The sequence below is a fragment of the Vombatus ursinus genome, unplaced genomic scaffold, assembly GCF_900497805.2.
Source record: "Vombatus ursinus unplaced genomic scaffold, bare-nosed wombat genome assembly UNPS02014822.1, whole genome shotgun sequence".
Classification (NCBI taxonomy): Eukaryota; Metazoa; Chordata; class Mammalia; order Diprotodontia; family Vombatidae; genus Vombatus; species Vombatus ursinus.
The window spans coordinates 1,623,569-1,638,518 of record NW_020954600.1 but is presented as its reverse complement, the minus strand read 5'-3'; the positions used below and the strand labels follow the sequence as shown (position 1 = coordinate 1,638,518).

Sequence of the window (14,950 nt, the reverse complement as noted above, 5' to 3'; positions counted from 1 at the left end):
CAGCTCCTGCCCCCGACCCCCTGCCATCCCCGGTCATTGTCAGCTCCTGCCCCCATCCCCCTTGCCGTCCCTGGTCATTGCCAGCTCCTGCTGCCATCCCCAGTCATTGCTAGCTCCTGCCCCCGACCCCCTGCCATCCCCGGTCATTGTCAGCTCCAGCCCCCATCCTGGCGTCCTCTGGTCGTTGTCAGCTCCTGCCCCCATCGTCTTGGCATTTTCTGGCAGTTGTCACCACCTGCCTCCATTCCCTGGCATCCTCTGGGCGTTGTCACCTCCTGCCCCTCGTCTCCTGGGTGTTGTCACGTCCTGTTCCCATCCCCTGGCATCCTCTGGGCGTCGTCACCTCCTGTTCCTTTCCCCTGACATCTTATGGTCACTATCTTTTCCTGCCCACATCCTTGTGGCACATTCCCATTCTGGTCATCTCTTGTCCCTATCTCCCTGGAATCCTCTGGCTGTTGTCCTGTCCACATGGTACTCCCTGGTCCTGGTTGCTTCTTGCCTCCCCCGGGCTTCTCCTAGTCACTGTCACCACTTTCCCTTATCCTCATGCACCCTCTTGACAGTATCACCGCGGGCCCTCATCCTGTGCACTCTTTGAACAGTCAGCCTTTTCTTTCAGCCCCATGTCACTCCTTCTGTCCATTTCTGGGGCACCCTCTGGGCAGAATTCCCCTAGACCTCAAGCTGCCTAGCTGGTGGCACTATTTCACTTAAGCCTCCAGAGCTCAGTATTAGACCTTCAGACTTTTTTCTCCCAGATGCATTGATGATTATGGCAGGGTTTGGTTTGGTTTGTTTTTTTGGAGGAGATGGGGAAGGATGTAGGTTCCATCGATCTTTTTCCTGTCCCTGAATGAGGCAGAGCTGTGTCTGCAGGGGATAATCACCCCTTAGGAGCCCAGCCTGGGGCTTCCTGTTTCCTCCTTATCCAACCTCTTGCCACCCCAGCCCTGTTAGAACACATCCTCAGCTCTCTTCTGATCAACTGGTCTGACATTCTATCTCAGGCTGGCACGTGGCCACTCGGGGTCCTTCTGCTGTTTGCTCCATTTGGTTCCTGCACCTTGGGTGACATACCTGTGACTGGGGTGTGCGTGGGCCTTGGGTGTGAGAGTCAGGGCAGGCTGGGGAGTCAGAGGGGCTCAGTAAGTGACAACAGTCAGTGCTTTCAGGGCCACCTGGGCACTGCTTATTGCTTTAAGGTGGGTCAAGGGGGTTACCAAGCGTCCTTGGCTCCCGTCAGGACACTGCTGGACTCTGCCCGGGGATTGCTTAGCTAAAGTCCTGTCTCAGCTCTGTTGCCCAGGTTTCCTTGTACTCAGCTTTGACTCTTACTTGGACAGACTTCACCCCCAATAATCTCCTGCCTTATGTTGAGAAAAGGCATCTCGCATCTGGGATTGGCTGAGAGCAAATCTAACTGGGTGACTTTCCACGAACCCTACACTGGCATACACTGAAGCTGGAACTACCATCCCACGCCTCCACTTCGCCCACATCTTAAGATTCAGTATGGACCAGTGATGTGCCATTGTTAATCTGAGTCAGAGGCTTGTGTGCTGGGCACGGGTTCCAGTGCTGTGATGATTTCTAGTTTAAGGGAGAAGGAATGGCTAAGAGCCCTTTCCCCTTCTCACCAGTCTGCCTCTCCCTGTGCAGCCGTATTTCCACCTCCAGCGTGCACCTGACTCTGCAAGAGGGGTCACGTCGGTGGTTTCCTGCCCGTTCCTGGGATCACTCCGTGGCTGCTCTTCTGCGTGCCAAAGGGACCACTGCACCAGCCTGGCACGAGGCTGTCCTTTGTACAGATGGACAAAGAAAGGCGCGTCTAGGGATGAGCTGCAGGCAGAGTGGAACCAGCAGACACCAGTAATGGGGGGTGTCCGGAGCCCTTTGGTGCAGGGATGAACTGGGGGAGGGTGAAGTGCATGATGGGGAAGGACAGGGCAGAGAACACTCTTGGCTTGATGCGGTACCCATCATTCTGTGGCAGCTTGGCCTGTCATCCTCCCTCTTCCCTCACCATGGCTTTCTTTTCCTAGTATCCTCTTGCTTCTCTCGGTTTTGGTCACCAATTCAATTTGGGGGATATCCAGTCGGGTTAGTGTCACTGAAACTGGACTGTGTCATCCTTAGCCAGCATCCTTACTGTTTTTGGCTTCCTTTATCCTAGGTGGAGGCCCAGGGGAAACAGGCCTTGGCCCCTCAGTGCCCCCGGCTCTAAGATCACACCCCCATCATCCCCTCGATTCTCTTTCTCTGGCTGTCTCCTGCAGCACCAATTTTGACTGTAGATACAAACCCCAAGCCGAGAAGAAAGTGTAAGCAGTGCACAGGATGGGGGGTGGGAATAAGATTTGATAGAGTCATTCTGGGCTCAGCATTGGAGGTGAAATAATAAAAATCGCTGACATGGAGCGCCCGGAGGTTTTTAAAGGACTTGACACACAGTCTCATTTAAGCCTCAGTGCTGTGGAGTACCTACTGCACCAGCATTATCCATATTCTACAGAGAAGAAACCTGGGCACCAAGAAATTAAGTCACATCATCAGTTGTCAGGAAGTGTAAAGGCAGCTTTCAAACCTAGGTCTCTCCCGTTTCCAAGCTCAGACCTCTTTCCACTGATGCCAGACTTCCTCACGTTCTTACTGGGATGACCAAAGTCCCCCAGTCCAACCGGATGCAAAACTGAGGCCCAGAGAGGTATGCAGTATCTTGTCCAAGGTCACAGATAAAATTATGTTACAGAATCTGGATTCAAACCTAGGTCCTCTGACTCCAAATCCAGTGCTCTTGCCATGATGCTATGCTGGATGCCAGCCATACTCCTGGGTATCTTGAGTCATTGCCCCCTCTTTCTCAATCTCCACCTGCCCAGCCTGGCAGGACAGAAGGACTGGCCACCCCCCCCCCCCCATCTCGTACTTCCAGCTGGTAACTAATCACTTAGTTAGGGAGGAGCTTGGGTCTCTGGCCTTGTCCCACTGAAGGTGGCCTCCCAGGACCTAAGCTCATTGCCCCTAGGGTTTACTTATGCAGAGGGGATCTGGAGGGACCCTTCCTGTGCTTGCCAGTGGGCTCAGCCTGTGGGTTGTGTGGGCCCGGTGGGAGGCTGGGTCTTCCTTCCTCTGGCCTTGTCTCTGAATTGAAGGTCATGCTGCCTGTGGATTAGCTGGTTTTCTGCCCCAGGGGCATCACCAGCTGCCAGCACCTTCCACAAAGCCCTGGCTCCTCCAGACACAGGAGACACTCATTGATGCCCTGGGAGCCCAGCTGTCTGTTGTCTCTTCCTCAGTCCTCGGTAACGTCTCCAGATTGGAGGTTCCTGGGGCGGCACAAGGGCTGTATCTTTTTAACTTCTTCAATGCTGTTGTCATCTATTTAGCACTGAGGCTCGCTGGCCAAGAGAGCGCTGTCAGATCGCAGAAGTAGGGACGAGGTCAGCCACCTCACTGAAAGGCGGCCATGGTGTAATGGGAAGCATCCTGGAGGGAGCTGACTCCAGATCTGGCTTGGAGCCCTGGTTCTGTCCTTTTCTAGCTGTGTGACTTTGAGTAAGTCACTTTCTCTCCCAGGCCCTAGTCTCCTTATCTAGCATACGAAAGCATCGGACTTCCCTGCTTTGTGCCTGGCATAGAGCTGGGTACTGGGATGCTAAGTCTCTTGGAGCGCCACCATTTTGTGATCTCAAGTGGGCCTTCCCCCCAGTTGGAGGCAATTTTGCTGGTGGGTGGCAGTGAGGGAGAGGCCTGTAGTCCAGCCACCTGAGTAACCTGCTGTCTGGAAAGGTTGTTTCAGAAGTTGAAGGAGAGGAACCTTTTATTTATTATTATCTCAAATGAGATAATGTTTGTCGAGCAGTTGGCATGGTTCCTAGCATATCATAGGTGCTGTATATAAATGCTTGTTCCCTTTGCCTCTTCCTTTCCTTTTTATTGGGTGCCCCAGGGTGCCTGGCAGTGAGGCCGCAATGTGGACAAATCCGGAATTGGGAGTCAGAGATCCTGACTTTAAGGCTTGGCTCTTTCTTTACCACCTGCGTGATCTTGGGTAGGTTACTTCCCTCTCTGGGCCTTACCTACCTGGGGAGAGTTGGACCAGATGAACCGTAGTATCCTTTCCAGCTGTCGAGCCTGTGACTCTATAAATGGGCACTTGAATTCTCATCAGGCTGGACTCTGAAGGAAAAAAAGCCAGGAGGGGAGATTAGACAGCTGTAGCAACTGTTCTTGAAGGCTTTTAGCCTGTCCAGGCTGCTCCCATGTACCCAGTGAAAATAAGGAGATAGAGCAGGCAGCCTGTGGTTGTGGGGGTTCTGGGGAAAGAGGGGGTATAGAGCTGACTAGATATAGCTGCCGCTTGCACTCATAGCCCAGCATTTGAGGGCTGAAAGGAGCCTTAGACCAACGTGTCCAGCCCTGTCATTTTAAGGGTGGGGAAAACAGGCCCAGAGGGAGGAGGGGTCCTATAACAGATCAGCGGCAGAACTGGGACCAGAATCCAGGCCTGTTGGGCCAGGGCCCTTGGTTGGGAAGCCAGAAACCTGTATTGGAACCTGAGGACCCTTGGCAAGTGTCTGCATGTCTGACCTGTAGTTTGTTCATTGGAAAGTCGGGTTGATAAAATGCATGCTGCCTGCCTCAGCAGACTAAGGCTTTTGTCAGCCTTAAGGCACCACGCAAATGTGGGTGCTGCTTGTCACAGCTTTCGTCATTATTGTACCGTGCTGGTTCACTGCTGCAGTTTCTACGTGAAGCAGCGAGTCTGAAGTAAAGGGGGGACAGGACATGACTGTAGAGTCTGTGTGGTGGGCTCTGGGAGCCAGCATCGAGGAGGGTGCCCTGCCCCCGAGGCCTGAGTTAGGAGCAGTTTGATGGGGTGAGCGTAGGGCATAGGGACACGGGCAGATGCTTCTAGCTTTTGTGTGGGAGACGTCTGAGGTCAAGCCACAGGACCGCCAGAGTGGCCCCGAAGCCCCTCCATTCATGGGGCATTCTGGGGACTTTGAGGTTGTCACTTTCGCCTTGGTCAGGAGACTCTTGATCAAACAATGTTGTATGGACAGCCACCTCTTTTGAGGCTCCCCAAGGCCCTGAGGGAGAACGGTAGGCTGGTATTTACATGGTGCCAAGTGCTTTACAAAAACGATTGTGTATCCTCACAACAGCCCTGGCAGGCAGGTGCTATTATGATCCCCATTTTACAGATGAGGAAACTGAGGGACAGAGGTTATGTGAGCAGGGTCACACAGCTATTAAGTGTATGTGTCTGGTGTAAAGTGTCTAAATTCAAGTCTGCCCACAGTGCTACACTTGGGGGACTTTCTTAGCTGGTGCTTGACAGAGCTGATTTGTCTCTTAAACCTGTAACCATCTCTGGAAGGCGCAGGCATAGATGGGTGATTGTGCCAGTTTGGGGACCTGCTGATAGCCTGTTTAGCTTGTTATCAGGTTGGACACAGGGAAATCATAGGGGGTTGCAGTCTGTCAGTGAAGAGAGTCCCCTCCCCCAGCATCGAGATCAGGAATCACTCAGGTGCAGAGATGGGCAGACTGATTCCTCGATGGTCTGCCTAGCTCAGGTCATCTGACTGTACTGGGTCTCCAGCCTCATCCCACAGGAGGAAGTGACCACAGGAAGTTTCGAAGGAAGTAACCATTGCCTGAGCTCTGGGCTTGGGCATCTGCCCTGCTCAATGCCAGGAAGGCACAAGGGGGCGACATTGGCCCCCTTAAGATCCTCCTCCTCCTCCAGCTTGTATGTGAAGTGTGCTGAGTTCAGGAAATGGTCAGTAGCATTTCTCTGAACACAGAGGACTGTGGGTCAGAACGGAGCCGGCCGGCTCCCTAAGACTGTGGCCTCCGCCTCGCTTTTCCGCAGTGCTCACGGAGGAGCCAGCCAGATCCAGTCCGTGGTGTAGAAATAGAGAATGTCAGAGAACATAGAAGGCGGCATGTTAAGAGATGAACATCAGAATGTGGCAGTTTTGTAACTGTCTTGTTAAATGGAATAATGCTTTTAAAAAGATCGCCACGCAGCGCAAGTTCACAGTGCCATAAACAATCCTTTTGTTGGTTGGGAGGATATGGAAATAGTTGTGGTTGATTAAATTTATAATAAAAAGGGGGGAAAGCATATCAGTCAGTCTGCAAGCATTTAGTAAGCACTGACTGCATGCACCAAAGAGGCCAATGCTAAAGCAATAAAATCCCTGGCCTCAGGGAGCTGCTATTCTACTAGAAGGACACCACACATTCACAGGTAAGTAACCAGAGGTTATGTGCAAAATAAATGCCCAGTGATGGGTCGGGGGTGCGGTTGGGGGTTCTTGATCTGATTCTTGGAGGAAGGGAGTTGTGGGAGAGCATTCTAGGCATGTGAGACCCAGGCCGTTAGAACTAGAAAGGACCTTCACCACTGAGTGCCAGGAGAGAGCTGGAGAAGATCTTAGCATCATCTAACCCAGCTCCTCATTAGAATGAGGAGGAACCAGAGGCCTGGAGAGGTCGTGAACTTGTGTAAGGTCACACAGGAAATAGCAAAGCTGGGACCAGAACTCACATTTCCTGGTTTCCCTCGGCTTTTTCTATTACATCCTGTGGCCTTTCTTTGTCCCACCAAGCTTCCCAAAGAGCACCAGCCTTGACTGGCCCCTCCTCTCCCCTCTCCCCCTTCCTCTCCCTCTCTCTCAGTCTCCCTCTGTCTGCCTCTCTTTTATCTCTCTCCCCTTCTCCCTTTCTTCTCTCTCCCTCCCTCTCTTCTTTCTCTCTCTCCCTCCCTCCCTTTCTTCTTTCTCTCTTCTCTCTCTCCCTTTCTTCTTTTTCTCTCTCTCTCTCTCTCCCTCTCCCTCTCCCTCTCCCTCTCTCCTGTCTCCTCTCTCTTCCCCCCCACTTCCTTTCCTCTGCCATCATACCTCTCACTTAGATCTGTGGGAGTCTGGCAGAACCTCGAGGGTGCAGGGGAAGAGAGTGGGTACTGGAGGAAGCCTGCCCTGTGTTCCAAGCTTTTACTTAAAGGTAGGTGAGTGGGGAGATGAAGACTGTGACTGGCTCTGAATGTCTCCTCCTTGTCTGTCTGTGCCTCCTTCGCTTCCCCAAGGTCCCATCGTGGCTTCACACGAAGCCATGTATTCGAGGACCTGTTTTGTGCGTTCTTCCTCGCTTCCTTCTCCCAGCATAACTCAGCGGACTGAGGGTCACCTGCGTCAGAGCTGGCTGGAAAGGGTCTTCAGGAGGCTAATCCCTGTGATGGTTGATGTTCATAGATTTTCCCCAGAACATGCCTTTGGGGTCAGCATCCTGTTTGAAATATTGAGGGAACCTCCACTTCCCTGTCAGCTGAGCTGTCTTTGGGGGCCACTTTAGGCCGAAAGAGAGTACAGGGGTAAACATATTAAGCAAGGAAGTATGCACGCATACCCCGTCCCCCCCACTTGGTAGAGAAGCCTCTGTGGTTTAGCTAAAGTTCAAAGAACGGGGCCAGGGCCGGGATGTGTGGTGAGTCACGTGACCATCTGGGCCTGTGTGTCTGGCTGGAGTGGGAAGGGGGTTCATTCCTCCCCCCTAAACCCCAAACTCACACATCCACAAACCCCTCTAGCGGCTACTTGCTTGTTGTCCTTCTTCCAGGGGGGAGAGAATATCAGACCTGTTGAAGCGGGAGCGATGAATAGAAATTGTAGAGGCAAAGAGAGGCTTGAGATCGGAAAACAATCTTGCTAACAGTCAGGGCTCCCCATAACTGGGATGGCCTGTCCTGGGAGGTGCCAGGTCCCTCCTCCTCCACCTCCAAAGCCTCTGGAAGGCTCGATGGCCACTGGTCTCGTGGGTTCCAGTGGAGCCTTCTCCCAGTACACATTGGACCTAGCTCCTGAGGCTAAACTCCAGAGCAGAGGGCTCAGATTCTTTTCTGCCACTTTTCACATGGGTGTTGTCCCATCTGTTCTATTTAAAGGGAGGGGCTGGTAGCCACTCCCCCTCTGGGCCTTGGTTTCTTCATTTGTAAAACCAGACAATTGAGCCAGATGATTGATCCCTTCCATTTCTAATATTCTGTGAGTCCGGGAGCTGCTCCAAAGACCTTAATTTATTCTCACAAAAGAGCAGTCATTTCGAGGGTGAGAGGTGCTTAAATGTTCTGTTGTTACTCCTACGTGACATCTCATCGCCCACCTCCATGCCTTCCCTTCTCTCCCTTGCCTCTTAGGGCCCCTAACTTCTTTAAAAGCTGGAGTCAAGTGCCCCATCTTTCAGGAACTCATTTTTTTTTTTTTAATTTTTTAAAAATTTTTAAAATTTTATTTTTCTTTATTAATTTTTTTTGATTGATCAATAATCACTTCCATATGCTTTTGTGGGAACTCATTCTTAATCCAATTATTAGTGCCTTTCCCTCCAAAAAATGACTTTGTGTTTTTTTCTTGCGTACGTGTTATTTCCTCCAGTAAAACGTAAGACCCCAGAAGGCAAGGATTGTTCATTCTTGTTTTTGTGTCTCCCAGGACCTCATTCAGTATGCTGGCATAATGTGACACTTAATAAAATGCTTATGCAAGGATGGCAGGAGGAGGTGGGATGGGGGGGGTGGAGAGAGAGTCAGTGGGCCCAAATAGGTAGTCTCCAATATGGCTTTCGAGGGATACCGGTAGGACCTTTCACGTTTTTCTGGTGACCCTGGAGCAAAGGGTTGAGGTCTTCTGTTCGAAGGACCTCTGGTCTTCAGGAGGACACCGTGCAGTGGAACACCAACCCGGTCCTGCTGCCTTTTGCTTGGGAGCACATATCATTAATTGTGTGAGTGACCTTGGGAAGTTATTTGCATTCCCCTCACCTTGATCTCCTCCTGGGTAAAATGAAGGGGATGGGCCAGCTGCCTCTCAGGTCCCTTCTAACTCAGACGTTTTATGGCCCTGAAAGGAGGGAGGCTAGGGCTGTGTGTGGGCCTCACTCTTCAGCCAGGTAGAACTCTGGGTTGGGTCCTCTCTATGCTAGGACCTCGCCAAACACAGATGACTTATCACAGCAGGGCTAAAAATAGCCTGTGCAGAGCCTTGGGCTCCTGCCACCCAGACGCCAGCGCCTCCCTATCTTCCACCCCCTAGCTCGGGCTTCACTCGCCGACCTTTTACAGATGAGGGGGTGGTTGTGAAAGGGGCCCAGCTGGTCTCTGCTCCTGGGGCCCAGCCAGGTGCCTCCCTGCTGCTGCCTCCTCCCTGTACCCCCATGTAAGGAGTTCCCTAAGGGGCAGAGCTTTTTTTTCCCTAAGGGTTTTTTGTCCCAGAGCAGCCTCCAGTCCATGTGCATGGGGGCTTTGGCTGGTTCCAGCACATGTGGCCCCTCTCTGCAGTTCTTCCCCCACCTTCTTTTTAGAGCAGCTCCAGGGAGATGGGGAGAAAGTGTTGGTGAAAGAGGCAGTGAGTGGCAGTATTGGAGCCAGAGGCCTGGGTTTGGGTCCCAGCACCCTGAAACTTGTGAAGTATAATCCCAGGGGAGTCCCTTCACTTTGCTGAGGATTTTCCATCTGTAAACGTGGCCTGATGATGCTTACACAGCCTACCCCTTTGTAAACTGAAGGACAGTGAAGGTGGGGGCCTCTCTGGTTACTTGTTGGGGTGGGGGAGTGGGGAGGAGTCGGTCCCCTCAGCCTAATATGCCAAGATCTGGCATCGGCAACAGCTGTCCCCACAGCACGTTCTCTGTGCACACCAGTATGGTGAGGGCTGAACTGGATGAAAGGATAAGGAGGCCGGGCCTGTGTGCCCTCGAATGATTTCAGTCTAGCTGGAAAGGCAAGACTTGAGCTAACAGCAGGGGCATCCTGAACCTTCGGTGTGCCCAAGCTTCTGGACTAGCCTGTTAGTACTGTGAGTGCTGCTCTGAGGCTGGGGGGAGAGCTTCACATCAGCACATTGCTCCATCCAGACAAGGCCCAGAAAAGGGAAGGGAGGAAGCGAAGCAGGGGACACAGCTGGCATTAACCCATGTCCTTTGCCTCCAGATCCAGGGCTCTTTCCCCTCCCCTTTTTCTCTTAAGGATCATTACCTCCATTTTACAGATAAGGAAATTGAGGCCCAGTGCAGTGACTTTGCCCGCAGTCCCCCGGAGCCTGGATTCAAACCCAGATGTTTTGACCACATGTTTAGCAGCCTTTCCACTATAACGAGCAAAAGTACAGAAAGGGAGCAGCTGAATTTTGAACGAGGGATCAGAGGAACACGGTGGCTTCTGGCAGATGGGGAACGGGAGGCTACTCTAGCTATGAGAGCAGCCTGGAGAGGTGGAGTGGAGGGGGGTACAGACACAAGAGAAGTGAAGGGGGCCACAGATCAGTTTGCCATGAAGGGGATGAGCTGGGAGAAGATAGAGGAGATACGATATCATTGTCCTTCATTAATCAGTGACTCTGGGCCAGTGTGGCTGAAACAGCCAGTGGGGACCAAGAGGCTGCTTCATATTATGCTGACCAAAAAGGAATGGAATGAACCAGCCAGGGTACAGCTTGACGTGTGTCTGAGGCTGGCACAGGCCGGTGGAATTCTTTACTGTCAGACTGGGTTTGGGGGATGTCAGGAAGGCTCCAGCGTGGCCCTGCACCCTTCCCAGGGAAAGCAGGAGCTGTCTCTCGCCTCTACCTTAACACTTTTTGGCTGCTGGACCAGGGGTTTTGATTCAAGAGTTAAACAATGCAGAGGCTTGGGCAGGGTGGTGAGTATAAAGAAATAGTGTCTTTTGGGACACTCTCTGCCGAGCTTTAGGGCCAAGAAAAGGGCAGTGATTTAGCAAACATTTATCCCAGGCATTGTGCTAAGTCTGGGGCTAGTCAGTCAGTAAACGTTTACTAAGTGCCTACTACATGTCAGGTACCGGGCTATGTTCTGGGGAGACCAGGGAAGGTCCCTGTCTTCAAGGACCTCATAGCCTAGTGGAGAAAACAACATGCAAAGAACTATGTCCAAACAAGCAATAATCCACAGAGGGAAGGTGCTAGAATTAAGAGAATTAAGAGGAATTGGAAGAGGCTTCTTGTGGAAGGTGGGATTTTGGCTGGGACTTCAGCAGGTAGACCAACCGACAGGCTGTCAGAAGAGTCCAGGCTTGAGGTGTTACAGAGGCAAAATTGACAAGGCTTGGCAACAGATTGGAGGTGGGGTGGGGGGTGAGGAGTCAAGGATGACCTCTAGTCTGGGAGACTTGGGAAGATGGTTAGTGCCCCCGACAGTAATGGGGACATTGGGAAGGGGGAGGGAGGGAGGGGGGAAAGTTCAGCTTTGAACGTGTTGAGTTTAAGATGTCTACAGGGCTTCCTCTTTGAGATGTCTAATGGGCAGTTGGAAATGTGAGACTGGAGATCAGGAGAAGGAGATTTGAGAGTCATCAGCATAGACATGATAATTGAATCCATGGGAGCTGATGAGATACCCAGTGAAACGGTATGGAGGAGAGAAGAGGGCCCTTTGGGTCTCCCAGGCATGAGCTGGATGCATCCTGCAGACTGAGAAAGAACAGTCAGATAGAGGAGGTCCAGGAGCCAGTGAGGTCCCAGGTAGAAACCTCGAAGAGAGTGTCAGGGAGAGGATGACGGTCAGCAGCGTCAGAGACTGGAGAGAGGTCAAGAAAAAGCCTTTAGATTTGGCAGAGACCTCCTTAGTAACTTTAGGGAGAAAGCAGTTTGGGTAGAATGAGGAGGTGAGTTAAAAGCCTCTGTTCTCAAGTCTGCATTCTACTAGGGGCTTAAAACATTCACAGATAAGTACAGGAATACATCAGTGATTGGGGCAGGGGGGGGGGCACCAACAGCAGGAGAAATCAGCAAAGTCTGTCTGAAGGAGGTAGCACTTGGAAGAGTCTTGGAAGGGAGCTAAGGGGGTGGTGAGGTCCACACACGTGCACGCACACAGAGAGCCCTGAAGTGGTGGATAGTATCCGCTGAGTGGGAAACAGGTACTCGGAGGCTTGAGATTGGAGGGCAGGGGACCTTGAAAAAAAAGCTGTCTCCATCCTGATGTCAAAGACCTGGGATTTTACTCTCCGAAATTGAAGCCACATTGTGGAGAGAGATGGTCTCCCCTGACATCAGAATAACTCACATGTCTGTAGGCCGAAGGTGGTTCTTCACAACAACTCTGGAAGGTGGGTTGGATCCCTTTTTATAGATGGGAAAACTGAGCCTTCAAGGTGAAGTGACTAGTCCCAGGTCACCTCACTAGTTGGATCTTGTGACCCCAGACCAGTGCTCTTTCCACTCTGGTTGGTCCATGACATCTCCCAGCTTGTTTGGGGGACAGGGTACGAGGGGAAAGAGATGGCTGTGTCTGCCATGGGCCCCATGTTCCTTCACCCTGCCGGCTTGTTGGAGACATTACAGTTGGAGGCCTTCTTTTGGAGCTCTCCCTCAGTCACATCCTCTGGATGGAACTTGCCTGTTGGAACTTTGGAGTTACCTGGGTTTATGTCTTAACCACTCCCTTCGCTGAACTCCCAGAGGGAGGGAATACTTCTCACCTTGTCCCTTCACCACCCTGCCAGCCCCTAGCCTAGGTCAGTGGGCAACACACAGGACAGCTTAGTGAGTGTCAGCTTGCGTCTGTGCTTCCTGGCCTGTGTTTTTAGACTCTAAGCTGGACAGCTCTTCAGCAAAGTCAGCCCTGTGCTAAGGTCTGTGGGATATGGGATAAGCACAGTAGTAATGTTAACGATTTATCTGGGGCTTTCTGCATATTACCTCATTTTTTGATTTGATCTCACCCCAACCCAGTGAGGTGAGTTGTCCTTTAGGTAGTGTCTCTCTCACTCTCTTTCTCTTTCTCTGTTATAAAGAAATAAGAAAAATAAGGCTCCAAGATTTCCTGACTTGCCCAAGGTCACGGAGTTAATAAGTGTTAGGGCTGGGTTTCAATCCAGGTTTCTCTCAACTTCACATCCAGTGGTCTTTTTAATATGCCGCATAGTCTTTCCTAAGACCAGTGTCTTAGGCCCTCTATGAGTTTGTCATCTAATTTTGGGGCGACGGGACGAGGAGAGGGGTCCAAATGGAAAAATAACTAAAATGTGTCATGTTAATGGTACAAACAACAAATGGTCATGGGATTTAGAAGAGGAACAGATCCCATGGCCTGAACTAGTTAGGAAAGACATTGAAGAAAAGGTTGGACTTGAGCTAGGCCTTAAAGGATTGAAAAAATGTGGCTAGGTGACAGGCCTTCTAGGCCGAGAGAATGGCCTGAGCAGAGCCGTGGAGGTAAGAAAGGAGAGGAGTGAGTTCAGGTGTGTTTTGAGGGGGGTTGGGCCAAATCATAGAGGGCCTTGAGTACCATCCTAAGCAATTGGCCATTCTCCCGATGAGTCTTGGAGCACGTGAGAGCCTGGGTAGTGATAAATGAACTAGACCAGTGTCCTCATAAGCTCCTGTGGGTTCAGTTATATATCCAGCCCTAACATCTCTCCTGAGTGCCAGTCCTGCCCATAACTGGATAACCTTCTCATAGGCATCTCAAACTCAACCAGTCCAAAGTAGAAATCATTTCTCTTGGCCCCCCTCCTCCCAAAGCCTCCCCTCTTCCCAGTTTTCCTGTTGTGGAGGGCACCACCAGCCCATTAGTGTCATCACTGACCCCTTCCTCCCAGTTGCTCCCCATGTCTGATCTACCTTTACAACATCGCTCCTGTACCACCCTCATCACTTCTTGCTAATTAATGGTAACTAGCATTGAAGTAACACTTTAAAGTGCTTTACAGATACCTCATTTTATCCCCACAACAACCCTGGGAGGGAGGTGCTATTGTTTTTCCAGTTTTCCAGATGGGGATACCGAGGAAGTGAATGGTTATATAACTTGTCTAGTCACACATCTAGTAAGTGTCTGAGGTCAGATTTGAACTCAGGTCTTCCTGACTCTGGGTGCAGAATTCTCAGCTCATTCTTTCACCTGCCAAAGTGATTTTCCTAAAGTTCTCATCTGATTATATCTTCTGCCCCCCTCCCCCATTCAGTAAACTCCATTGGCCCCCAAGTCCTCCTGGATCACATATAAAACCCTCTGTTTGGCATTTCAAGTGCTTCACAACCTGAGTCCTTCCTGCCTCTTCCTTTGCTCCTCTCCTTGAACTCTGATTCGGCTCCACTGGCCTCCTGGCTGTTCATCTCCCACCCACTGCCCTCTGCCTCTGGCCTTTCCCCACTGCTGTCCCTCGTGCCTCACCCCTAGCTCCTGGCTTCCTCCAGTCCCACTGTGTAAAGGAGGCCTTTCCCAGACCCCTCTGCAGCTGATGCCTTCTCCTATTAAAATGTAATGCACAGGAAACCCTCGCTAACTGACTAGTCAGTCTGTCTTGCCCTGCCCTGCTGCAGCTAAGCCAGAGCCTCTCCATAGCTTTGGGTTGGTGTCTGCTTCAGCAAGTCATATTGCTTCTTCAAGTGTCAGTCTCCTAATCTGTGAGGCAGCTGGGTGGCTCAGTGGATAGGCCTGGAGTCAGGAAGACCTGAGTTCAAACCCAGCCCCAGACACCTACTACCTGTATGACCCTAGGCAAGTCACTTAACCTCTGTTTGCCTTATTCCACTGGAGAAGAAAATGGCAAACCACTCCAGTATCTTTGCCAATGTGGTCGACGGGGTCATGAAGAGCCAGACATGACTGAAGAGCAACAGCCATCCCTAGTCTGTAAAACGGGTGCAATAGGAAGTCACATTCCTTATCTCAAAGAGCTGTCATGAACAAAGTCCTCTATAAACTGAAGTGCCAGAGACAGACCCTGCTGGCATCACTTGGAGGAAGGAGGAGCAGGAGCAGGGCAGGGGCCCCAGTGAGCATTCATCTGGCTGAGGGCTGAAAGGCAGCTCCTGAGCTAGTCCCAAGTCTCTCCTCTGATGCCTCCTGGCTTCCGGACCCACGGCCACGTTATGGGGTTATTTTCATAACGGCTGTCTTAGGCTGCAGGGAGAGGGGG

At 51.5% G+C, this 14,950-nt stretch overlaps 1 protein-coding gene across 5 annotated transcripts in view; it reads left to right on the top strand.

Moving 5' to 3' along the window:
* DGKZ (diacylglycerol kinase zeta) overlaps nt 1-14,950 on the top strand; it is a 66,876-nt gene that overhangs the window by 29,456 nt on the left and 22,470 nt on the right. The window contains exon 1 of one of the 5 annotated variants that reach the window (XM_027837721.1): nt 3,944-4,054. The exons of the other annotated variants lie outside the window; for them this stretch is intronic. Coding sequence (XP_027693522.1) covers nt 3,975-4,054 — 80 coding nt within the window. The 5' untranslated portion in view covers nt 3,944-3,974. Of the gene's footprint in view, nt 1-3,943; nt 4,055-14,950 lie in introns of those variants that run through there. 5 annotated transcript variants of the gene reach the window in all.